At 41.7% G+C, this 26,822-nt stretch overlaps 1 protein-coding gene across 1 annotated transcript in view; it reads left to right on the forward strand.

Moving 5' to 3' along the window:
• neo1a (neogenin 1a) overlaps positions 1 to 26,822 on the forward strand; it is a 128,859-nt gene that overhangs the window by 99,220 nt on the left and 2,817 nt on the right. Inside the window, 21 exon segments of the mRNA XM_026378300.2 lie at positions 3,420 to 3,654; positions 4,581 to 4,735; positions 6,646 to 6,794; positions 8,207 to 8,345; positions 8,679 to 8,728; positions 11,330 to 11,474; positions 13,812 to 13,922; positions 14,068 to 14,262; positions 15,105 to 15,200; positions 18,652 to 18,827; positions 20,525 to 20,663; positions 21,389 to 21,496; positions 21,728 to 21,922; positions 22,884 to 22,952; positions 23,085 to 23,223; positions 23,365 to 23,609; positions 24,160 to 24,252; positions 24,681 to 24,851; positions 25,552 to 25,839; positions 26,569 to 26,660; positions 26,662 to 26,706. Coding sequence (XP_026234085.1) covers positions 3,420 to 3,654; positions 4,581 to 4,735; positions 6,646 to 6,794; positions 8,207 to 8,345; positions 8,679 to 8,728; positions 11,330 to 11,474; positions 13,812 to 13,922; positions 14,068 to 14,262; positions 15,105 to 15,200; positions 18,652 to 18,827; positions 20,525 to 20,663; positions 21,389 to 21,496; positions 21,728 to 21,922; positions 22,884 to 22,952; positions 23,085 to 23,223; positions 23,365 to 23,609; positions 24,160 to 24,252; positions 24,681 to 24,851; positions 25,552 to 25,839; positions 26,569 to 26,660; positions 26,662 to 26,706 — 3,035 coding nt within the window.

The raw sequence follows: 26,822 nt of genomic DNA on the forward strand, positions 1-26,822 counted from the left end.
TTCACTCTTCGCCTCTCGCTGTGTCTTCACTTGAAACATTTGTCTTCACTTTCTGACTCAGTTTCCTCTGTGGGCGCATTAAGGAGCTACTTAAATGTCATGAGCCGTCAGGTCTGCTTGTCTTATCTTGAGAGAGAGCGAGGGGAACAAGATCACAGGGGAAGAAATCTGTCATCGTTTTCAGAAGTTGCTCTAAGGAACCAACTGTTTTCCACCGCATTTGAAACAATTAAAGTTTTTATCTTACTTTGGAACCTTTGATTTCGCTGCATTCACTTTCATGCACTTAAACTACAAGCCCAGAAATGTACTTTTAATTGATTCATTCATTTCATTTTTTTACGCGACTGCTGTTTGTTCGTATGACGACATTGCCAGTTTTAACTGACAGTCCGCTTTGTGGTGATTTTCTAAAGGCTCTGTTCTATGGTTCTCTCGCACATTGTTCATTCTTGCACTGTTCATTCATTTTTTTACAGCAGATAAAAGTAGTGACTCAGTAATGGTCCATTAGCATTGTGCTAGATCTGTCTCTTATGTAGTCATCATTGCAGAATCACATTAGACATGGAAACTAGTCCTGAGAAAATCCATTTTCTAAGAGCCTGGCATGGCTGCTGAATACTCTTTGAAAGGGCTATCTGTAGTAGCAGTGCAGTGGGTGCTTTTGCTAGATATCTGCATTCAGTAGATTTATGTCCTCTTGGTGGAGGGGCATAGTCTGAGCCAGTGAGGTAGACTCTCTTTATCTGTGGACTCATTTTACAGCTACACACACTGGGCAGCACAGGAAAGGGTTATGGAGTTAGCACCACAAGATAAAACTTGAGGTTATGAGGCTTCAATCTGAATTTTAATGGCACTCAAATTATTTAAATTTCAGAAATGCTTTTGCTTTTACTGCATATTGAGATGCTTTACAGTGCATGCCTTTGTCCGGACTGTTTTGCGTATTGGTTTCCCAGATTTATTATGCAGATCTAGAGTAACCTTCGTTAAGCCTTAATGCCAGCCATTCATTACCTCTGGCACAGAGACTAATGACACTATTAATCAGCTATGAATAGAGCTTGGCAGCGGCAGACACCTCCTTACTGTAACAATTCTAGGCATGCATGTACAAGACAGATTGTCAGAAGGACACAGAAAACTGCCCAGCATGTCAATTATCTACAGCTGACAAGGTTTAGAAAATGTAAACGGCGTCTGATGGTTTTATTTCCGTTCCCACAATGCATTTCTTAGAGTGCTTGAAACAGATTTCAGTGTTATTTGTGTGTGTGTGCGTGTGGATGTACTCTTTGTTTTATTTTCTTCAGTTTCTTATTTCAGTTCATTCGTTGTTGAGGGCAGAGATACCGTACCGATGGACACATTTACTGAGCTACAGTAGTGAAGACCAGAGTGTCTGCGAGCTGCTGTGACCTGTGGAAAGCTCCTTGTTTTTCCTGTGTGTAAACAGCCGTGTTAGAGCTATTACTGTATTATATATCTTTTGGGTCTATAGAGAAATGTAGGCTTTTTATATAGCTGTTGTTTTTGATAGTGCTGCCATGGAGGACATTCATTTGTGACTCTTGCTGTGTGTTCTCGCTTCACATCGAGCCCCTTGTTCTTTTGTGTGTTCACATTTCAGTAATGCAGGTTGTAGCTCGAACAGGCTTCAAACTTCTAGGCGATTGTTTGTCCTGTAAGCCTGGTTATGGTTGCTCATGTTGTGAGAACATTGTCACCAGCGTGATGTGCGATATCAGCGTAGCACTGTCTAGCTGAGGATAATTGTTCAGCATCTGGTAATTTACTCTGCAGTCAGAAAGTATCACAATAATATGTTGCTCATTGTCGCTGGCTCTAAAGCAGTAAACTGGATTTGAAATGGTTTTGAGGTTAAAGTGTCGACTTCCAGCATTCAGGGCCAGCAGAGCATCACAAGTGGAGATTCAAAGCGAGTTAAAGCTCCAGCAACATTTTATGTTTTATAACTGAATATGATATGATGGCTTGTTGGAGTTTTTATTTTATGATTGTATCAGTTGATTCAATTGGAAAACAGAGGCTATGATTTTTTAATTTTCCATCAGCACAAAGTGGGGGGAGTTAGCTCAATACTTCCAGAATAAATTATTCCGGTTAAAATTAACAGGGCTGAAGCACAGAGGCAACAAAACAAAAACAAAACAAAACAAAAAAAAAAGTGTGTGAAGTTTATGGTGTGTGTAAACTGCAGGGTGTCAGTCCTTCATAAACAGGGTATGTGAGCGTTTATGTACCGAGGAGACTGGACTATATCATTCTTTATAAGAAAAAAACTGCAATTCCCTCCCATCACTGTAATCATAAAAGTCTGCGAACTCTGGGAATTTGAAACGTAAACAAATATTGAAGGCCAAATTAGCGGTTAGTCCGCATGCTATGACAGAAAGAAACACCAGCGGCTGCTTTGCATTTCAACACAGCTCCTCCAGTAATAATGGAGCGTTTTCACACTACAATACACACAACACTCCATTTCTGTATTTCAGCTCTGCCCTCCAGCCAATTTCCCTGACCTGCAAACAAATGGAAATGTCATACAGACTGACATTCTTTCCAGATGGTTTCGTTTCGCCCACTTGCCAGGCAAATGGAAAGCAGATCTTTCTGAGTCTAACCGCAGATTGTTCCTCCAAAAAGGAAGAAAAAAAACAAAAAACACACCAGATGAAATCACAAACATTTATGTGGCGAGGCTGTGGAATGTGATGGCAAAAGTTTTATTTTTATAAAAAACATCATGGTGTGTAAGTTGAGAGACTGAATCAGCGTTTTGGAGATGGGGTTAGTCTTGAGTTGTTTTACTGTCTGAAATGAACTCCCCCAACACATAGACACTTTTCTTGTGTGTATTTTCTAGGGCTGGCAGGTGTGTTTGTCCACTTCCTAGTTAATAAAAATGTCTCAAGAATGCCGCCCAATCATTTTGTTTTTAAATCACAAATGATTGGCGGGAATGCCGTCTATGAAAGTAAAATGTATGACTCTATGTTCTGCCCCCACTCCCCTTACATTAGAAAGCTGTGTGTAGATCTGCATGTGTAGTCCCCCTTGTATTGTGCTTTTATTTGTCAGCTCTGTCAGTGTAGTAGGAGTGTTTTATCTCTGTGGTTCCTTGTCACACCAAAAGTCTTTTTTTTGTTACGTTGTTATTTTGTTTTTTCTTCTTTTTTTGTTTCCTTCCTTTCTTTCGTTTCACTGTCATTCCCATTCCCTCTCCTTCACCTGTTACTTTCGGACGCCTCTGCGTGACATTTCTCTCATCCCCCCCCCCCCCCCCCCCAACGCTGTCACTGTCTCCTGTCCCGCTGTCGCCCTTCCCGACTCCCAACACCCATTCCGCCATCCCACTCTCCTCCTTCCTCCTTTCTCCTCCCAACCCAAAGACGTAGCCCTACCCTCTTCCCCGCCCCCCTCACTGACTCCTAACACTACTGACCATGTAACGCCAGGCTTCGGAGGTGTAGCCAGTCCAGCAGGACCCACCCCCTCTGCCCCCCGGGATGTTGTGGCTTCGCTGGTCTCTACCCGCTTCATCAAGCTGACCTGGCGCCAACCAGCCGAACCGCATGGGGACGAGTTAACCTATTCAGTTTTCTACAGTCAGGAGGGAACTAGCAGGTACTACCGGGAGGGTACTAACACACTCATTAGAACCGGCATCAGCAGGTTACTAATATACACACATGCCTGCGTAAGTGTCTCAGATCACTACGAAAATATCAATTAAAGCAGTTAAAGCACATAAAGTTGTGGTGAATGTGTATTAATTAAAAACAAAAAAAAACCTCTTTCCTCAAAGGATCACCTTTTTAAGACTGAAGTATAAACAAAGAAATTAAGTTCAAACCCAGTAGTTTCATTTTAGTAGCACTGTGATTCTTACCAGCTTCTTGTGCTGAGGATTTACTAGATATGACTGAGACGCAGATTTAAGAAGCATTTTCCACATTATTGAGAGCATAGTGTGAGAGCTTTATGAACAACTGCAAACATGACTATACTGTAGGTGAAAAGGCGTGGAGCATACTAATACTGTGCAACAAACCACAGATAAATTCTTCTATATTTATCATTAGTCAATTTGTTAACTAACTGATTAAATAAGATGAGACATTTATCAACACAAATGCACATTTGCTTTTCATAGTTCATTTAGCTTTTTTTCTGTTTTTCAGTGATTGTAAACTTAATACATTTGGTGTTTCTATTGTTGAATGAACAATATTATTATTAATAATTGAAGCAATTTCAATATAGCAATTTGAGCTATTTTATACACCAAAGAATGAATTGCTAAATTAAAAATTGAGTCAACAGACATACATACTACATAATTTAGTGTAATGCACTAGACCTGCACACTTGATATGAGAACATCTATCTGAAATGGAATGAACAATTCATTAAAATGTTGAAATGTCAATTTAATTTAATTCTTACAAACCTGAATGCACATTTTTTAGCAAATGATATTAAAGTTAAGTAAAGTAAAGTAAGGCATTAAAGTCATTAAATGGTGTGTTGCTTGTGTGTGTCCACATCAGGGAGCGAGTTGTGAATACGAGCCGTCCAGGGGAGATGCAGGTCACCATCCAGAACCTCATGCCAGACAGCAAATATCGCTTCAGGGTTGTGGCCCACAACAGCAACGGCCAGGGCGAGAGCTCTGCAGCACTCAAAGTGGCCACCCAGGCTGAAGGTGAGGACACACACCCACAGCCATTCATTCATATGTACTCGATAAACAGGACACATAAGGCGAAACTCCAGCCAGTTTGTTGGAAGCATCCAGCTCTTGCTGGCACACTGAGGCAAACAGGATGCACTCAAAAGGAGCCACACAAATGTGCAAATAAATATTCACACAAACAAAATATCCTCTCACATACAGCATATCCTTACTTCAAACAGAGAACCACCCCCTCCAAACACACACAGAGGGGCTGTTTAGAGATGTGTGTTAAGGTGGACCACCCAACAGCAGACCAGAGAAAGCAGCGTTGTCTTCCTATAAGCCGCTTCTTGTTTACTCCTCAACATTTACTATAAGCCCTCTGTGTGTCTTTATCGGGTGATTCAAACCGTGCCTTTTTGAGCGGAATTAGTCTTCAAGATTTCTGAGATGTTATGTATAAACTAATTACGATAGTTGGAGTTTGTCTGTGGAGGACACACACACACACAAATTAAGCGGTTCAGCTTTTCCTCTTTGTGTTTCGGCGTATACGCCCCCAGTCGCCCCTTCTCCAAATTTCTCAGTTTCACAGTTTTTGAAGGGGATTTCCCAACACGCTGACACGGTGGACGGCCCTCACCTCCACACTCGGCTATAGCTCCATCACTGTCACTATGTAGGTCAGCTGCCCGGTCTCTACCTGTGTCATTGGCTGGAGGGCAGACAGATGTACGCACAGAAATACACACACCACACCTTAATGCTTGCCAGCAGGAGCCTAGCCACTCATGGGGATAACAGCGAGGGCGGGCTGCACCTGTGCAGTATATCTCTGTCGTGTATGTGCACTTTTAGTGTGAGTGCATGCTATGAATTGGAGCTTAAACTGTTGACCTGGGTCTGAATCCCAGGCATGTGCAAACAACACTGCCCTGTATAGTGTGTCCTGGGAGACTGACTTAACACACACACTGTAACCCACACACTGACAAATGGAGCTTGTCTCTTCTGTCAGGAACACCTGCAGCTAGTGGTTATAAGATACATACAGGGCAGACATATATCTGTGTGTATGTCTGACAGCCTACACTTTAATCCCAGAGCCATTGTTTTATTTGAAAACCAATGTGCCACAGTAGAGAAATGTCCGTATTCGTCCTGACATAGAGCGTGCTGTATGCACCATACAACAGCCACAAATTATTAGGGCACCGATACATATTTTGTCATGTTGGCTCTGACTTCCAGCACATTGGATCTGAAATGAAATATTTTTTCTGAGGTTAAAGTGCTGACTACCATCCTCAATTTAAGTGTATTTACGTTTGCATTAGTTGAACAGTGCAGGAGTTATAGCCCTGTTTATATCATATTTTTAGCATGAACTAGACAAGCTCACGTAAACTCATATACTGTATTAATACACTATATAGATAACCAAGTATGCTTATGCTTATGACATTTTTACAAGCTGCCAGGTTTAATACACAGTGCCAGATGTGCAGCTTGACTTCTTGTGATATTATACGCTTTTGTTAAACATTCGAGATCAACATCTCTGCCGTTCTCTGCCTATCCATCAAAAACAGAGCTGAGCAACAATCGTAGTTTAAGTCTGGTGCACGGACACATTGTAATACTCTCTCTGATCCTACCATATGTCTCAACTAAATTCAATAACTGCCACACTTGATATAAGCTAGAGGCACCTGTTGGTGGAATGCAAGACACACATTGATGATTTTGTTTTGTTTTGTTTGTCATGGGAATAACAAGAAAATCAACATGGCTTGCAGCTCAATCCAGGGGGGACAGCTTACTCTCCACAGAGCTGCAGCAGTCTGAGCTCGGGCTAATGCAGGAAAATGTGCTTTTGAAGTAGCCAAGAATGGGAAGGGTTTTTTTTTTAATGTCTTCTTTATTTGTTTCACCAGTCCAAGTGCCCGGCCCCGCTCCCAACCTGCAGGCGGTGCCAAACACACCAACTTCTGTTTTTCTGAGCTGGGACAAACCCGTCACTGGCAATGGAGAGATCCTCACCTACAAGTTGTATTACACAGACAAAAGTGTTGGCAACGAACAGGTAGGAAACACCACGTCCCTCTGAGTTACTATGATTACCAAGGTTTTGAGGTATCATAAGCCGAAACAGGTTTTGGTCTGAGTGGTCAATGACCACCTTAAATAAGCAGATAAACCGAGTAAAACCTGTACAAGCTTTCAGGGTTTTAAAAGAAGGCATTAAACAATGATACTGACTCAACTACCAGATATATTTGATACTTTCTACATTACAATGTTCCTGTGATTGTATTGATGACATTATTATTTAATTCACTTGAAATCAATTTTAATTTGGGCCAGAAGCATTCAGCTTATGTCGTTGTCTCGCTGCACTCGCACATTTATCTAATGGAAAGAAGAAGTACAGCTTGTAGCTGACACTTGATTTTGTAGGGTTCATTAGAGGAAGGATATGACTGTGTATTCTAATGTAATTTGTGATGAGGTAAGGGGTTCCTAATCATTTGCCTAAAGACGTTTTTTTTTTTTTATGGGCATACTCTTGATTATGCATCTCACACAAAAATGGGAAATGTGTGAAAAGAAAGCAGATAGGATTTAGTCCCCGGTCCTTCTCTGTAGGTCCAACTCTGCCAGAGCAGTGGAATCTCACTGCCTACATATTGAGTCAGCTCCAGCAGTAGCAGTGTGCAAACCAGTGAGGCATTAAAAAGTCTTTAATATGATAATGGATGAAACGTCAGCCAGCGCACTGAGTAATGATGCCTCATCTCCCTAGAGAAGGGAGCCAGAGATGAGGTTGAAAAAGAAAGAGATGGAGAGAGGTGTGGAAAGAAAGGAAGAGCAGAACAGAGATGAAGTTAGAAAGACAGTCAGGGACAACATATGATGCCTGTTCAAGGGTGATGAGGTCACAGGTGATCATCTGACCCTAGTTCAGAGGTTGATACTGGACCACATTGGAAGCAAAGATTAGATTTCCACAAAGTCTTTGCTTTTTTATTCAGTAATGTCACCGGCAGCGATCTGAATGCAAATCGACTTTGAGTAATTGGACATGTGCCAGCGTGCCCAATTTGTAAAGCAAAAAGTCATAACCACACAAGGCATAATCTGTGTCTCAGTGGAAGATGACATTTTTACACAGAATTACAAGCTGAAATGTTAGTGTGATGCAAGTGTGATCAAAGCACCACATTCTGTAGCTTTGCCATTTTGAGAGATTGTATAGTGGCAGTAGTATTTCAGCATTCAGTGCTGCGAGGAAGGAAGTACTCCACATTTATTTCCATTTGTGTTGGTAATAATGTCAAAAATATCACATTTACCTTGAATTGTTGAGCTTTACATCATTTGTTCTTTCATTGTGTCTTTTTTTACATTTTGAATTACCAGTGAACACTATTATTTATTTCCTGTTTCAGATGAAAATAAAACAATATACACTTCTTTGCTCCCTCTATCTCTCAGGACGTTGACACAGACAGTCTGTCCTACACCCTGACTGGGCTGAAGAAGAACACAGAGTACAGTTTCCGGGTGGTGGCCAACAACAAGCACGGTCCAGGTGTCTCCACTGACGACATTGTTGTTCGCACCCTGTCTGATGGTCAGTTGGTTGATAAAGGGGAAATCTAGCAAGACTGCTTGTGGTTGATGACATAGTCACTGATTTTACCATTATAATATATATAATGTATTATAGTATAGTATTATGTATGATCCTACTCCAGTAGGGGTCCTTAGGCAGGACTTCCTTCTACTTATTCTGCCTCGTACCTTTTAAGTTACTTTGGATAAATGGTAAATGTAATGTAAATGTAGTATGTGCATGTGTGCGCATCATTTTCAGATCAAATTCATCATCTTTGCTTTAATATCTGGTACAAAAATTTTTTTTGCTTTATACTGAATAAATTGTTTGTTTGCTTGTGTTTCACAGTGCCTAGTGGTCCTCCTCAAAACCTTACTCTGGAGGTGCAGAACTCAAAGGTAAGACTGACTGAACAGGATGCCACAGTTTGACGTTTGCATGTATTACACACAATTTCTGTAAAGATACAACACATACGATAAATGCAACTACACATATGTTTATATATGTACTTCTGCAAATCCAAAAACATTCACTGATTTACACACAGGATCTGCTGTGCAGACACATAGCCTGCAGGTCAGAACACCGTTGTTTCTCTGTGTGATTAGCTGTGTCAGAGGCCTGTAGCCGCAGCTGGTTAAGAGGGTGTGTGAACCCTCATCGATCTACTCATTGGCAGGAGACTTGCCTGTCAGAAGGTTTTATCTTCTGCATCACTCCGTATCTGGTAAAGATGCCTGCAGCTCAAATCGAGAGTGACTTAAAGAACATATTTTTGCACACTTAAATGGACAAAACTGCTATTTGGGCCCAGCAGTCTACACTCAACCCCATCAACCTACAATGACAAGGTGAAACCATGTTTTTAGAAATGCTTGAAATCAAAAACCAAAACTGAAATCTGCCATTTACAGATCAGCACTGAAAAACCTATCTGTAGTCAGGTGCATCCTGTTTGCTTTAATTTTCTTAATATGTAATTAGAGCTCGGTTGCCACATGTAAGAAATTAAATTGATTTTAACCTGGGATTTGTAGGCATGTTTTGGTTCCAAGGGAGTAAAGTTAATTCTTAAAGTCGTCTTAAATCAATCTCTTAAAGTATCTGATGAATGACTAAGTGAAGACTAACTAACTTTAGATGTATATTAATATTATTTTGATAGTTTTTAAGCATTATAATAAATAGATCCAAGTTCTCTTAATCAGAGGTAACAGGATCACATTTCTCACAGCCCAGGAAACAACTCCTGGTCTCTTCCACTCTTTATGTTCTGTTGTTGAGTCAGATTTATTACGGTTAAACAAACTGTAGTCTTCACATAACACTCTTGATTTGATAAAGTTGCTGAGGTGGCTGCAGGCTCACAACAAGCTCCAGATTCCAACAGGAAACTGACCTCGGCTGCCTGTCTTTTTTTAGTCATTTGATCTTCAAAGAGAGAGCTATGGGCCTATTTATTGTATATTCCCACCCCAGTGATGGATTAAATTTTACAAAAGATGTTTCTCACTCATGACACGTGAGGCAGGAAGCGCAAACAGAGAACAGCAAGAGGAGAAGATAGGAAAACCTCAGGGTATGTGCATTGACTACAAAAACTACATCCAACATTCGCAGCCCTTTCCTGCTTGATGCAGAGCCTGAGTGAGCGAGAACTGTCAAAGCTGGCTAGAAAAAAAAAAAAAAACCTGGTAGACAATCCTATCACACACTCCCAGCTTGAGTGAGAACTGGCCACCCATGCTGAGGGAATCTTAGCTGAGATTTGCGGAGAGAAAACGCTCTCATGCTAATGTTAAGAGCAAAATGAAGAGGGCCCACTCTGAGGAAAGAATGGTTTTTCTGGGTGGATAGTGTAGATCCAGCTGTCCCTCCCCAATTGGACCCAGACAAACCCAATTTCAAGCTGTGAAATAAGCATCTGGCATCCTTTCTTCCTAAACATTATTAAAATTAGTCGTCTAATTTTTTTCTTTGTTTGTCATCTCCTTTAATTCCGTATGTAAACAGTTGTTAAGTCAGAAATTGTGGTTCAATTATATAGATACAAAGCGTTTATGTAATTAGCTGTTTGATACACCCAGCCAAATGGAACAGGGAGAAAAAAACACTAATTAACATGCTATTCATATTCAGTCTCCTCTCTGGGTCTTGTCAGGCTGAACCTCACATCTTTCACCTGCAAGGCGACTTGACAGTCATGTTTTTCTGATCTTATTTTGCACCTTTTTTTTTTTTCTTTTGGCATTTGCTTTCTCGCCTTCCCTTGTGATTTTAAAAAAGTCAATTAAACGGGTTTTCAGAGTTTGGGAGAATAAGGACGAAAAAACAACACATGTAACGAGCTAAGGCCGACACTGTAATAAGAAATAATTGAACACACTTAAGACAAATTTAATTTGCGCAATTCCCTCAACTCGGGTGGGGAGGGAGCGGTTGTGTGCCCTGGACATGTATTCAGGCTTTTGTGCATCAGTGTGACAGTGGGGAAGCGTTAATTAACTCTTATCCCACACTGAGCCACCCCCCACCTATCTCTTTAAACACACACACACAAAAACTCAGAAGCATGAATCCCACAACAGTGCGGCAGCCTGCCAGTAAAAACCAAAACCCTGCATCCATCTCTTTGCCTCGGTGTCTCTACAGGGTTAACCTTATCACACACACACACACACACACGCACACACACACACATCTACATGTGCACATGTTTATACCTCATTTATCAGGACACCTTGTTTTATTATTCATGTGTGGATTTCTTCCTAATGCATCAATGTGTGTGTTTTTTGGGCCCAACCATTTCTACCACTGTCACAGAGCAGGTGAGACAATGCCTCTGGCGAACAGAGGCGTGTGTGGGAAGGTGCAAGGCTACCCGCTACACCAAGGTCACCTTTACAGCTGCAGACCCACAAGCAGGTGGTCTCGTGTGTGCTAAACATGATGTTTTGTTTCATCTCACTCATGCCCTGATTTCCCCTCCTCAGAGCATCTTGCTTCGGTGGCAGCCCCCTCCACTTAACAGCCAGAACGGAGAGATCACAGGTTACAAGATCCGATACCGCAAAGGATCCCGGAGGAGTGAGGCAGCTGAGACCACCGGAGGCACCCAGCTTAACAAGCTCATTGACGGTAATGGACAGGGACCTGGCAGTTAGTGTAGCTCAACTGTAATGTTAGAATAAAACTCAGTCAGCAGAATCATCAGTCTGAGATGTTCGCTGTATTTTCTGACTACCTGCATGCTGATTATAGTCATTTTTGACAGACTTGTATTCAGCTTTTGTTGGATTTCATTGCAGTTTCTCATACTTGCAATTATCTCCTGCAAGTGGGTGTGATTGTGGAGCATTTATTAGTGCACGAGTAGGTGGAGAGAAGCTATAGACCGTGTTCCTACATAGCAATTAACATCTAGTTACAACCACTTTCTATCTAGATCCAGGCACACACAGACTGCAGTTCACAACTGGCATTAGACGTTGTCTTTAGCCAACACTTGGTGTCAGATTTCATTTCAGTGTGGACTCACACCAGCCTCCTACCAGCTCGATGGTGACTTTTGTTAAATAAAACAGAAAATCCTAAATCATCCTAAATACCATAAAGCGTGGTAACTTCTTTAAAATACACAGATTTAAATTAGCATCCTTCAGAATCACACATTTCTTACTTCTCGTCCTGATGTATCAGATGTTACAGTGCTCCAGTGCAGTGTACACAACTAATGCTGTGTTCCCAGGCATGTGGAAATATGGGAAATGTGACCATCAAGCTGTACCTGAACCTTTGGAATTAATAACTGGACTCTGACTTGGCCACTCCAAAAGGTGGATTATGTTTTTCTAAATCCACTCTGTTGTGTGTTTTTTCATTCAATTTCTACAGATTTCAGCTGTCGTACAGACATTCTCACATCATCCTGAAGAATCCTTTAATAACAAAGCAGGCCCAAATCATGATGTGTCCTCCACCATACTTACATACAGTTGGGATGATGTTTTATAATGTCATTGCTTGTGGCCCTTTTACGTTCAAATGTAGTGCTGTGAGTTCTTTCCAAATGGTTCAATATAGCTTATCGGTCCACAAAACATTTTGCCAAAACTGCTGTGGAGCGTCAATGTGCTCTCAAAATGGTTAGAATACTTTTTATCAGTCGAATAAGCTCTAGTCCACACATTCAAACTAATTTATGGACATGGGCATTTATGGAGGCATGGACACTTTGAACATGATAGGTGGTCTATCCAGTGTTCTTTGTTCTACTGAATTGAATGTTAAAACTTTTATGCTCTGACTCAGTTTTATTCCTGCTGGATGTATCTTTGATACTGTTCACTGTATCAGACATGCTGCAATATTTAAAATCATGATCTTGAGACTGAAGATGGAGTCGCTGTTTGGAGACAGTCTGGCTGTAGCTCTGTTTATTTAGTCAATATCTAAATTTCTTCTAAACACCCTGAGATGGCGTTACACGTCTTACTGTACCATAACATCACCCGCTGCTACCACCAAAATATGCACAATATCACCAGAGACACAGAGCAATGATTAATATTAGATGTTGTCTCAGCAACTTTCAAGTGGCCCGGCCTCACGCTGTGTGCTGCATCAAAGAGAATATACACTTAAAAGTTGATTTTTGAGAACATTCTGGGGGGTGAAGCAGAGGGGTGTTTGTTGGTTCAGAAGTGTTGAGAAGGAGATGTTGTAGCCTTGGAGGCATGGATGGTTAGGCAGTCTTCAGAAGCTACCCCCAAGGGTGGCCCAGAATAGTGGGTACAGAAAGAAAAGACGACAGGATTAGCATGTAGCGTGCAAATGGGATGATGTGATGATGATGATGAAAAATTTTGCAGCAAATTAATACAACAACAAATCATTTGTCAGCAGGCGTTCCCCTCCTTTCTGAATACCAAAGCTGGCACCCAGTGATACGGCTCTTTCTGAAGGAGACATGGCTTTAAAATATGTATGAATACAGACCCAACTTTTGTTTTTTTGTTTTTTTTTGGTTTTTGTTTTTTTGCCACTGTAGCCCTGTTGTGTTACACTTTTTATTATGGCTATTACATATATTCTTTTTCAACTCTTTCTTAGCAGTAAATGCATTTTTATCAACCAGAACAAGCTAATCAAAGGTGACAAACAAGTCTCCACCACTTGCCTAAGATTGAGTGGAAAATTACTGAATGCACCACACAAACCTTCACTTCCAAAGGACGACTTCAAGATCATATTCTTTAACTTTGCACAGAAGTATTGGATGTTTGTTTTGGTTGTGCTTTTAAATCTAAAATTCTATCTGTGACTCATAACCCCAATTGACTAGCCAAGTGGAGAGCACCAGTAAACTATAAAATCAAGTCTGAGAAAGAGAGTTTTTATTTCTGGTTTAAATTCAGTTCAGCCACAGCTCAGTATAAATAACTGAGCTTTGACCTGATTGTGTTGCCTTTTCAGGTCTAGAACGAGGGACAGAGTACTCCTTCAGGGTGTCGGCCATGACGGTGAACGGCACGGGACCAGCCACCGAGTGGATCACAGCAGAAACGTTTGAGAGTGACCTGGATGGTAAAAACACCTGCTTTACTCTGTTCTCAGGGACTTGGTCTTACGTCAGCATTTATTATCTAACAAGTCAGCATTTGATTAACGGTTTCTCTCCCTGAAGTTGAAGAATCCCCCTCAGGCTTTTCCCCGTATGTTCTCTCACCAGAATCACGAGTACCAGACCAGCCCAGCTCTCTCCATGTGCGCCCTCTGGTCAACAGTATCGTGGTGAGCTGGACGCCACCGGAGAACCAGGACATCGTGGTGCGTGGTTACACCATCGGCTATGGCCTCGGCAGTCCCCACGCACAGACCATCAAAGTGGACTACAAGCAGCGCTACTACACTATCGAGAACCTCGGTAAGAACAAGCACTGCTGTCCATTCTGTACTGATGCATGTGTTTTATTGTGTTTCTTTCACGTCACATTGGTGGATCTCAAATTTACCAATAGCACTGGTCAAATCTTGATGTGGGACAAAGTCTTATATATATAAATGGTATATCTGACTTGGTACTTTATTCACTAGTCTCATCAAAAGTGTAATCATGTTTGAGAAGAAACAGACACACACACACTGACACAGTGAGTATTTAGAGAGTTAATGAGATTCTCTTCACCACAAGACTGAGACGCTAATTACACAGATTGGGCTAAAGGTCATAATATTTGAATAAAACTAATTTGTTTTGGTGATTTTAGTACTTGCTGTAATGAAACCAAAGGAAACATCAACATTAGATTTTGCCTCACTAAAATGTTCCAATGGCTCTTAGTGCAAATTGGAGTCAAGACATTCTGCTGTAATAATTCTTATTTCATCAACAATCAGCGACCTTTCAAAAAACGCACAACCACAGATTTATTTCTATGAGAAAATATGTTTCTTTCTCCTTTTGTGTCCATAACATACTGTAGGTCACACTCTGCTTTTGATGAATGTCAGGAATAAGCCTAAAATCTCAGGAAATTGAGAAATTTGGGCTACAAATTGTTGCAAAATATCTTTATATGCCCAATTGAGGCCTTCATTACAATCACAGTAGGAGAAATAATTGTATTCAAATACTCACTCTAATATCGCAATTATGAGTTGAGAGTCTCATGAGTTTTGGCTTGATTAGATAGCTGCATCAATTTATCTATGCCTTCCCATCTCCCTCATTACTCTGCCTCTGTCTCCGTCTCTCTCTTCTTCCAGATCACAGCTCCCACTATGTGATCACACTGAAGGCCTTCAATAACGTGGGTGAGGGGATCCCAGTGTATGAAAGCGCCATCACAAGACCTCAGTCAGGTATGAACTGGACACATCGAAATCTGCACACAAATCTGATCAACATTTACCCGAAGAAAGAAAGAAAGAAATAAAACAGAAGCTGTCTTACTTTTTAAAACACTGGAAAGTAAGAATTCAACATGTGCATTTATACAGTTTGTAGTAAATAATCCCTTTAACTGGGGCCTCTGAAGCTGATACACAACAGAAACCACATCCAGTATTATAGGATATACAGTCCAGACTGTATGGGTGTAGTCACTCACATGACATTCATCCTTTGCTCTGTCTAACCTGAAATCATTATTAGATGGAATGTGTCTGGATTTCAAATTACTAAGGAGATAATGGGTCATTGGGGCGTCTCACTGCTCTAATTAACTCTCTTCCTCATACTTCATACATCTCTTTTTAATCAAATGTGCCATACCCTCACGTTTTTCCTCTAGATTACCAGTTGTCCTGATATTAAATTACAGAGGATACACAGGTCATGCATTGATCATTTAAAGTATAGTCAGTCACACACATTATTGAAAAATATACTACAGAACAGTAGCTATGGGTATATCCAATCCTATATTTAGACTAAGATCCAACATAGTAGGATCAGAAGAGGAAAAGCAGAGTGTATCCACAGATTATACAACTGCTGCTGAACTTTATGGCATGGATCAAGCAACATTTTGACCCTTCTGGGATTTTGTGTGATTTTAGCTCATCACATGTCAGAATGCTTTTGTTCCCAATTCTTTCACAAGCATCTGTAAGAAATCCTTTTTCAAAACAGTTTGTTATGTAAGGTTAAGGTTATTTGATCTTTTTAATATTGCATTGGCCTCAGAAACCAACTATCGGTCTCTGTGATGCAGCTTTCACAGTTATCTCAGTTCAACAGAATGAGACAGCTCCGCCGCGTTCACAAAAGAACACGGACAATCCAGTTCGAGTGCCAGCCAGACACTTCATAATTCTTTCAGCTTCAGATCCCAATCTTGTTAACAATTAGAAGTAGAAGTTAAGTCCCAATCCAGTGTGTTTGACAAATGATCTTAAAATGTGAAGCACTGCCTGTTAGACTGTGCGTTAGCCGAGTTCACACACTTTAAGACAACCAGCGCGTGCTCCCTGGTGTGTCCCAGAATGTGGGCTGCACCACCTCCTCTCCCATCCAGCTCCCCACCTTCCCGCTCAGCCTTGATCACTCCAGTTTGTCGCAGCACTATTGCGCTGCAGAGCTTGAGAGGGGAGGGATGCTCGATGACATGAATCGCATCAACATGATTCAAGGAAGGGTGGCAGTCTGAGTGTGCGCGCACACACACACACGCGCGCACACTGTCATATCGCACACTTCTCTCTATGAAGCTCGCTCTTCCTTACATCCTCACACATACACACAACTCTGCACATACACAGACCCCCTGTGGTGACTTTGGCAACCCTTCGTCAGATCCAAACGTTTCCTCTCAAAGCAGAACCAAAGCCCACCACCATCGTCTGCTGCTGAATCCTCGGGGGTGTGTTCCCTTCCTGCCAGTTTGTTCAAGTTGGGATTAAAAAGATGAGCTGACCTACATAGTACTTTTACTTTTGGAAAAAAGAAACTAAGAGAAAACTTGGTGAACTTAGGAGAGTGTTAGGTTGAATGTGTTACAATATAATATCTTAACTGGAGAGGAGAAAATTAGGGATTTCACCCCGTCTGTAAAATCTTACAAGTTAGCCTCTTTACTGCAGTGTACTCTACTTGTGAACACTGGAGACTGTATTCTCCCAAGCTGGGTAAAAAGAAATGCAGCTTGCACGCTACTCCGAAAACCTCAGTACCTCACCACAACCACATGAATGCTTGGATCTTCAGCATGCACATTAAAACACACACATACACTCTGACTGAGTTTTGGGAATATGAAAGGGGAAGTCCTGTACAGAGAGGTGTCAAATGGAGCAAGGCGGGGAGGAGAGGGTCAACAAGTGGTCGGGGGGTGTCATCGCAGGTGACTAACCAAAGAATTTTCTACCATGACATGTAAACCAAGTACGGAACCAGCAGCAGTGAAACCAATTATCAAGAGGTCATCTTGAAGTGTTTATTCTTCAGTTTACTGCCTAGAAACTGCTTGTTTCAGCTTCTGTTTCCTTCTTCTAGACAAACATCCAGTATGTACTTGCTGGCCTTTATGGGATGTAACGAGCAGGCGTCTTATGTCTTTTTTTTTTTTTTTTTTGTGCAGTACTTTACATATGCACACTGTCGCTCTTACATAAATAGGTAATTAAGCAACAGGTTGTTGTTACACAACATACCATTTATCATATTCAAGTGCTGCACTGGTGCTTTGTATGAGGCCCTTCACAATGAATAGCACTAAACTTCACAATCGAATTTGGTGCTTACTTGCTGAATAGACAAACATGGCAATATTAAATACACAGTGAAATAAAGTATGGTTTGTCTTCAGAGTCTGTTGAGCTACTTCCACTGATGTCGATGTTTTTTTACTACTTTTCTTTTGCAGAGCAGCCAAATGTGGTCATAAATCAAACTACATTGTTAATTTTATGTCTCTGTTAGTGGATAATAAAGTATTCATTATCACGTATTCATCTAAAGAGTCACTGTGGAAGCTTTGCAAAGTGAGAAGGACCAAGATGTATCTCCACAGATAGACCACAGAGTGCCTTAGAAAACACACACACACGCATCTGACCAGAGCCAACGCTCATCCATGACCCTCTCCTCTTCTGTGTGTGTAGGTTCCATTACTTACTGCCTCAGTTTTCTTTTCAAGGACATAATGCACCTTGTCTACTTGACCCTGCAATGAGGAAATGTCCCTCTGTGTCTCGTGTCCCGTTTATCCACCTCACAGTAGAATTTTGTGAAAAGCTCCATTTCAGGATTGTTTCTTTCTGAAAACATTCGGCCAACACACTAATGTGCAAGTTTGAAAGTGTGGTCTGGGGTTGTGGGTATCTGCTTTCACTCTAGTTTTCCATTTACTGTAATCTTTTCTTTTGAATGGAGGATCTCTTCCCCTCTCTCTGTAGTGCTACAGTAGCTACTAATAGAACAACACATACTGTACAGCAGCTTGAATATAGCAGCCAAGTCTGTAGATTCATCTTATTGTAGAGGTCAGTGTCTGTTTTTCTAATAAAATCTTCTCTCTCTTTCCCTTCACTCCTCCCAATCCCATCCTTGTGGCACTCCTGCTATTTCCTCCTCCTCCTCCCTCGTTGTCGTCCTTCATTTTAACTCATTAACCTTATTTTCTCCTGTTCCTTCCCTCCCCACATCCTGTTTCGACTCCACTGTCTGATCCATCACGCCACGCTGCTCTTTATGTTTTAATTTTGGTCATTTTAATTTGTGTGCATGCATGCGGGTTTACTGCCTGATGCGCAGACCCCATAGACCCCGATGTTGACCTGTATGAACTCTTCCATCCTCCATACACCCCAGTACCAGACCCCTCCCCCATGATGCCTCCTGTGGGTGTTCAGGCCTCTGTGCTGAGCCACGACACCATCAAGGTGACCTGGGCTGACAACTCACTGCCCAAGAACCAAAAGATCACAGATAATCGCTACTACACTGTGCGGTGGAAGACCAACATCCCGGCCAACACTAAAGTGAAGGTAGGAGATTCTTGTTTGATATGTGTTTACTCATTTGTTCAATAACTTGATTCACCGTGTTGTTGTTCTAAAATCTATTTATTTAAATGAGGGTGATTTCTCCAAAACAAGCTCCAGTTTCATTTTTAAACCCAGAATGAGTTGAAGCCTTGTAGAGCTGAAGCGCTCTCGTCTTTTTCTGGTTTGAGCATTTTCACTTGTTTTGATTCAGTTAAGTACATCTCAAATCATTTCACTCTCAAACGTTAGTGATGCGCCTTTATTTGATCCAGTGCAATTTCTGTGTATTGCAGTGCAGTGGGACTTAGTACATCCCTTCAGGCCTATACTTACAAGAGAGAAGTATTGATGTGCCAGAAATAAAAAGTAATGTCATATGATGATGTATAATAAAGTATTCCCACAGTAGCTCCAGAGCACAGTGGCAGCACAAAGCTGGTATTTGTAACCGAGCAATAATTTATTTTCATCCAACTTTACTACTATAAACAGAAGTCGCTTCACTCTACTGAGTCTGCTGCAGTGAGTGGATGCTCAAATTGGTTGGATTCTCACACTGTGACAATAATTAAAGGGCTCCACTGTTATTATGTTTGTGTCCCATTAGCAAAATCCAATATATTAACAAGTCTATTAGAGAGGTATTTTTACCAGCAGACTAGACGCTTTGAAAACCACGTCCGCGCACATCCTGCTGTGTGTGTGTATATGCTCGCACAGCTGTGTGTTCTTCATGTCCTCTCTTCTCTGAGAGTGAATCTAACTCGACAAACTAGACAACCTTGTACATTATTGAAGAGACGACGGCTCTCAAAATGGCTGCATGTATCTAAAGAACAGAGTGTTTCCTTTTCCTACCCTACTGCCCTCTGTTTGACAGCCCCCACCGGAGAACTACACTCCTGTCAAAGCACGCAATGTCATAGATAGGACTGTAGTGCAGACCTGACTCATTGATGCTGCGTTGCTAAAGCATTTTCTCCTGCCAGTTCGGGCCTGTGGAGACCAAGTTAAATTGTTACCTTGCTCAAGATTTGAAATTTGCCTTGACTCTGTTTAAGAGAGTGTGGTTTTGTGTAACAAATAAAGTGTTCATGCTCGTCATATTTTTACTGTTTTTACAGCATATTTGTAACGGCTTCACTTGTCTTTGTGTGGCACTGTATTTCAGAGCACCCTAGTTACAAAATGTAAAAGGTTCTGGTTTCAGTGGTCAGTTTATGTAATGTGTTATAAACTTTGCAAAATGTTCAGACAGGTAATTACAGTACAGAACAAAAACAATAAGTTTCTATTGAAAGACATTTTAAGAAGGTTTTAACTATTCTGATTAGGAGTTTGCACATTTGCTTGTTCCAGCTTTTCACTTTTAAGGATTTGCTGCATTTTTTTTCTTATGCGATACTGAACTTTCGATCTATGAGTGTTTTGCTGGAGTCATATTTAGAAGACACTTGAAGATCTCACCTTGGGTTTTAGGAAACTGCTGACATTTTAAAAAACACGAACACGTATTACTTAATTAGGAAAAATAAGCATCAGACTAATTTTAAAAAATCACCAGTGTATAAAATATTGTATAAATAATTTTACTCCTACAGCAACTTTGTCAGTGTTGAGTGAATATAATCTGCCACCATACACGCTGACATTTTGATCATGTTGTGTGTGTGTGTGTTTTCCTGGTTTCTCCCTAGATGGCCAACACCACCAGTCTGAGCCACATGGTGATTGGTCTGAAGCCCAACACGCTATACGAGTTCTCTGTCATGGTGACCAAAGGCCGCCGCACCAGCACGTGGAGCATGACTGCACAGGGCACCACATTTGAGACAAGTAGGAGCAAACAAACACACAGACACCCACAAAACACTAAATATATACGCACCAAATATACAGTATGTCACTACAAGGGGCCTAAACCTACTCCATGTCCAGTGTAACAAGCCCCTGGTTGGCTGGATGTGTTATCTGGGTGCTTGGTTTGGCACATTTGGTTCATTTTGTTTGGCACAGTATCTGAGGGATGAACGTAAATAATTACTGATACCCTGAGTCTGCTGGATCAAAATTGCATAAACGGACTATGTCAGTTTTAAAATATCTCTTAGGGCTGTCACTCGAGCAACATGACATCCTCTTAAATCCATCGGCAATTCAGTATTGAAAACGCAGACCTCTCATTATTTGGATAGAATCCCAGCAGTCCTGCTAACTAATTGATGCAAAAATTTACGAGCTGGAATGTGTCGGCACCCATAAATCATTTTACACAAGTGTAAGTGCTGATCTAAAAGATGTTTCGCAATAAACCTGAAATTAAAGCAAAACAGAGCTGTTTCTATAATAGACTGGGGAACAGCAAGTTTTTATTTCACACAGTCATAAATATAAATAGAGAGAAAATCTTTTATGTAAAATAAGTGCTAGGCTACACACACATGCATAGACACACTGTTTGCTCATGGTTTGTGCTAAAGGGTACTAGTGCATCCACCATGTTATTGAATACAAACTATACAAAACCATGTGACACCTTGACCCTTTGACAACCTCCACAGTTCCCAGCTCGGCTCCAAAAGATGTGACTGTAGTGAGCAAAGAGAACAAACCTCGCACCATCATTGTCAATTGGCAGCCGCCGTCTGAGGCCAATGGAAAGATCACCGGTGAGTCTTTTACAAGTTACACACTCGTGGTCACACAGATAAATCTATGCTGGTTAAGATCTTGTAATAACTTTTTACACTGACACATTTCAATTGATCTACACAAAGTTAGAAAGTGATGTATGTACTGTAAATTCTATAGATCTGACTAATCTCAGATTGCACAACATTAAAAGCACTAGAGTTTGAATCATTTCTCTCTTTCCGACCTCCTCCCTCACTCCGTCGTAGGCTATATCATCTACTACAGCACAGATGTAAACGCCGAGGTCCACGACTGGGTTATTGAACCAGTGGTGGGCAACCGACTGACTCACCAGATCCAGGAGCTGACATTGGACACCACCTACTACTTCAAGATCCAGGCCCGAAACTCGAAAGGCATGGGCCCCATGTCTGAAGCTGTACATTTTCGCACTCCAAAAAGTAAGTATTCATGATGAGGGCCAGTGATATATGCTTCACGTTAGGGGCTGGCTGGTGGAGAATTTCAAACATCTATCAGCTAAAGCTCTACATCTAGCTCTACAAAGAGAAATAATAGGAATGTAATAATAGAATAGAAATAATAGGATTTGCATTCATAAGGTAGCTGCTTACTCAGCTTCAAATGAATACTAATGATACTCCCTGTCTACTGGATGTGTGAATAGGTAACTATTAGCTGACAGCTAATGGATGCCACAGCAGCTGTAGGATACGATAATATGTTCAAATCTTGAAATGCAGGTTTAATAGTCAGATTAAAACCTGCTCTCCCTAAACTTTCAACAGAGCACCTTTTTTTTTTTTTAATCTAAATACTGTGACCGGACTTAAATCTTTAGTCATGGGGTCTTAGCACAATATAAATTTGATTGTATCATTAGTAGGAAACCTAATTTCTAATTTAGAAATAACGTTGGCTGTGCCTGTAGAACTGCCTGCTGTTTGGTTTTCTCACTATTCCTCATTCTTCTAGTTTGGCCTTCTGCTCCTCTTTACAGTCCCCGTCTCTCGCTTTATTTCTATCTCCCTTGCTGCTCTTTTCAGCTAACCTGTTTTTTGCTTTTTATTGTCTCTCCCTCCCTGCTCTCCTTTGGCCTGTTAAGCTGAGTCCTCTGACAAAATGGCTAATGACCAAGGTAAACTCCCCCTTCACACTTTATCTTTCACTGACCCTGCACCTCGTGTGTGTGTGTGTGTGTGTGTGTGTGTGTGTGTGTGTGTGTGTGTGTGTGTGTGTGTGTGTGTGTGTGTGTGTGTGTGTCTTTAAAAAGATTTCCATCTTCTGGGCTGATTAAGACTTGGGCTGCATCACTGTCCCTTTGTGCTTGTAGAAATGGACAGATAGGAACGTATCTCATGAACGTTTCAATAAAACATATTTTCTTCCATTTTGAATCAGCCTCAAACGTTCCACCGAAGCCAGGCCCTTCAGGCAACCTACATCCACAGGACTCTGGAACTTCAGTTGGTAAGATTTTCCTCCTGCCCACCGTTTGAACGGCTCTGTTCAGCTGCAGTCCGACACTAAAATAAAGATGTCACGTGTTCTGAGAGATGTTTATTATTGTATCTGCTCTAATTTCATCTTTCTCTCCTCGAGGTAAATCAGGGGTGGGAAGCAACAGTGAAAATCACATCCTGGTCATAGTCATCATCATTTCAGTGGGAGCCTTCACCATCATAGTGGTGGTGGTGGGAGCTTTCCTGTGCACACGCCGCACCACGTCCCACCAGAAAAAGTAAGAAGCTCATTCTCATACTTTATTCTCCTTCTCAAACAGATATTCTATCTGGTTTTCCTTCTCTCTATGTCTCTCGGCCACCTTTTCTCTATCAATTGGACCGGCCCGTCCCCATCACTGCTGTGTTTGTCTCTGCAGAAAGCGGGCTGCCTCAAAGTCTTCAAATGGCTCCCACAAATACAAGGGAAACTCCAAAGACCTGAAGCCTCCTGATCTTTGGATTCACCACGAGAGGCTGGAGCTCAAACCCATGGATAAGTCCCCAGATCCCAACCCGGTCATGACAGAAACACCCATCCCCCGCACATCACAGGACATCACGCCGGCTGACAGCGGCCTGGAGAGCAATCCCCACCTGCAGCAGAGGCGCAACTCCTACCGTGGTCAGTCTTGCCCAAGGGGCAAAGACTTAAAGTTTGATGTTATGGGAAATAGATCAAAGTAAAATTTCACCCTTGCTGCATGAGCTCGCATGCATAATAATAACACTGAGCAAAAACGGGGAGGTTGGCAGACAGACAGGGCACCACAGTTCGATCGTTTGACTAATAAAATAGTTTTGTGGGTAGGAAATGCACTAGTACTATGAGGTTTGCTTCCAGGAGTACAAGTCTTGCAGAATTTGAGATGGTGTTTTTGTTTTCTCAAGTCAACAGCTGTCTTTGCTGTGTGTGTTTTCTGTGATTACCATGCAATACATTTCATGCTCTTCACACACAATGCCCACTTCTTTTCATGGATGCAGTGCTGCAAGCACATACTCAAGAGATCCACCTAGTGTAATTAGTTCTTAACAAAGGTATGCTGAGTGTCGTTTAGAAATGCAATCAGACCCAGTGATTAAGGATGCTGACGTCTTCAGATGGAGCATTCACAAAAACAGAACAGTAGAGTAGCTCTTTCTGATTGGCTGGTCTTCACCGTACGTTTTAGGCCACGAGTCAGAGGACAACATGTCTACACTAGCAGGTCGACGAGGGATGAGGCCTAAAATGATGATGCCTTTTGACGCACAGCCACCTCAGCGTAAGTGTGTGTGCGCGTGTGTGTGTGTGTGTGTGTGAGAGAGTGAGTGAATGGGTCCATATGATAAGCTTGTCAAAATTCAGCAGTTAGAGCTACTAGGGTTATATTAATGACCACTTTTCAAATATACCTTATGCTATAGTTATACTGTTCACAGAAATAAGTCCATTTCATGCTTCCCACAATATGTTCATTGTTTGCATTTCTGATTTTCTTTTTTATTTAATTTGGTGACTGAGTGACAGCAAGAATATTGTTTATTACCAAAAACTGTGTGTGTGTGTGAATCTGTGTGTGTGTGTGTGAATCCGTGTGTGTGTGTGCCACCAGCAAAACTTCCACATTCTTCACCTTGATTTCAACTGGTTAAACATTTCATCCTGTTTGTGTGTGTGTGTGTGTGTATCCATGTTCATTTCCATTCACAGCTGTGATTAGCGCTCACCCCATCCATTCCCTTGATAATCATCACCACCATTATCACATGGGCAGCTTGGCGTCACCAACACGCAGCTATCTGTACCACCAGGGCAGTGGTCACCTACGCCCTCATGCCTGTGCCACCCCCATCTCTCATCTAGACAGGGTGGACTCTACAGGTGAGACACTGCCACCTGCTGGACATCAAAAGAAGTAGCGAGGCGCGCAGGGCACTGTGACAGTCGTACATTGAGTTGTCATCTGATCATACATTCACTTGTCGCCACCATCTTTTTGCATTCTTATTTAGTTTTCCAAAGTGTTTCTAACCTCTTCTCTTTGACCTCCCTGACCTCTCACATGGTTTATTCATGGTCAGGTGCACTGACGTCAGCAGTTAAACAAATAAAATTAACTTTACAACCAGGAATGCATTCAGACGTGCCAGCCATTGAACTATGGCTGTTATTCGATCCAGGATTAACGGTTTACTTGCAGCTTTAAAATGTTAATATTTGACTGGTTTTAGTTTTTTATAATAATGCAATCCTGCACATATAGTTAATCAGTCAGAGAGATCAATATTTCTTTCATACATGTGATTGGAGTGTCCATCCCACTTGATGGTTAATTCAATAAAACTGATTCATTTGGCCAAATACTCGCATTTGAGGAAGCTGAAACATTTAAAAAAATGACTTCAGTTCATTTATTATATTAGTTGATTGATCTGTAGATTGCTGTCATGAGACTAAACGCTGCACATCTCATTACACAGAGTTCTTTTACTACATGTATGAAGACTCTATGAAGCCGGTTGGTGTTTCTGGGCCTGTGACTGAATTTGAAAGTCTGTAAACTACTCTTCCCCTTCTCCAGAGTCGGTGAGGAACACCCCCAATTCGGATCCTCTCCCCCCAGCCACCGCCTCCTCCCAGGCCTCCTGCCCCTCAGAGATCATGGCCGACCTTGAGAGCAGCTACCACGGCTCCACCACCACAGAAGAGGAGCCCAGCTACTCCAGCAACTTGCCCCCACACCGCTCAGCCCACCCGCACACCCACGCCCACCCACTCAAGAGCTTCGCTGTACCTGCAATCCCACCCAGCAGCCATCCAACATATGAGTCGCCCGCCCTGCCCAGCACCCCCCTGCTCGCTCAGACTGGTGAGCGGAAACACACACACACACACACACACACACACACACACACACAAACTTAGATCAGGTGAGAATCTGACCACATGACAAACAAGCTTTTCCGAGTGGGACCAGGAAGCACATTGATTCTCAAATAGAGTATGTCTATACATTTCAAATGAAGTCCAACCGATCTGTAGTTTGACTCAAGAGGAGGTAAATGGCTGCAGGGTCATACTGCTCCAACTCTGAGCAGCTGACAGAACATTCTCACCACGAACTCCTTCCTCTAGTGGTTCCAGAGGTTTTAAGCACGTCTTCCTCCTTTTAATTGTGTGACCATATCATTGGAAAGGAATTAGCATAATTATAAAATTAATGTAAAGTTCAACTTATGATGAGATAATGCAACAATTTCTACATTCTATATTTAAGAGTATTTTTAATTTATATATATAAAATCAATATATGATGAATAATATCTATAACTAATTAAAAATTGTGAATGAAGAAATCGAAGTGAGAATGAGCTTTTCTTACACCTCATTGTCATCTCGTCTTCTCGAGTTCTCACCTCGTCTTTACTTTGGATGAGTCGGGAACTTTTGTGTGACTGAAGAAACCAGGAGAAACTGGAAAAATCCAGTTTGCGGATTTTATTCATTACGAGTGGTTAAGTCATCCCAAGGTGCAGGTATTTGTTGCCTTCACTGACTGCTGTATTTTGGGGATTTTGTGTGACCTTTCCTCACTCAGGACCCCCCACTCACCCTCACGTTGTTAAAACAGCCTCCATTGGGACACTGGGAAGGACACGAACACCAATGGCCGTCACCGTGCCCAACGCCCCCTGATGTGCCAGAGACCAGCAAGATGCTTGAAGATGTAGACAGCGTAAGTATAGCGCCCCACACTGGCTGCTTGTAGCAGTGCAGCCGGTTTTTGCCAGGCCTACTACTAGTGGTGAATATTTCAGATTTACTCAGTCTTGAAGTTGTATCAATGACACA

The sequence above is a fragment of the Anabas testudineus genome, chromosome 3, assembly GCF_900324465.2.
Source record: "Anabas testudineus chromosome 3, fAnaTes1.2, whole genome shotgun sequence".
In the NCBI taxonomy this organism is placed as follows: Eukaryota; Metazoa; Chordata; class Actinopteri; order Anabantiformes; family Anabantidae; genus Anabas; species Anabas testudineus.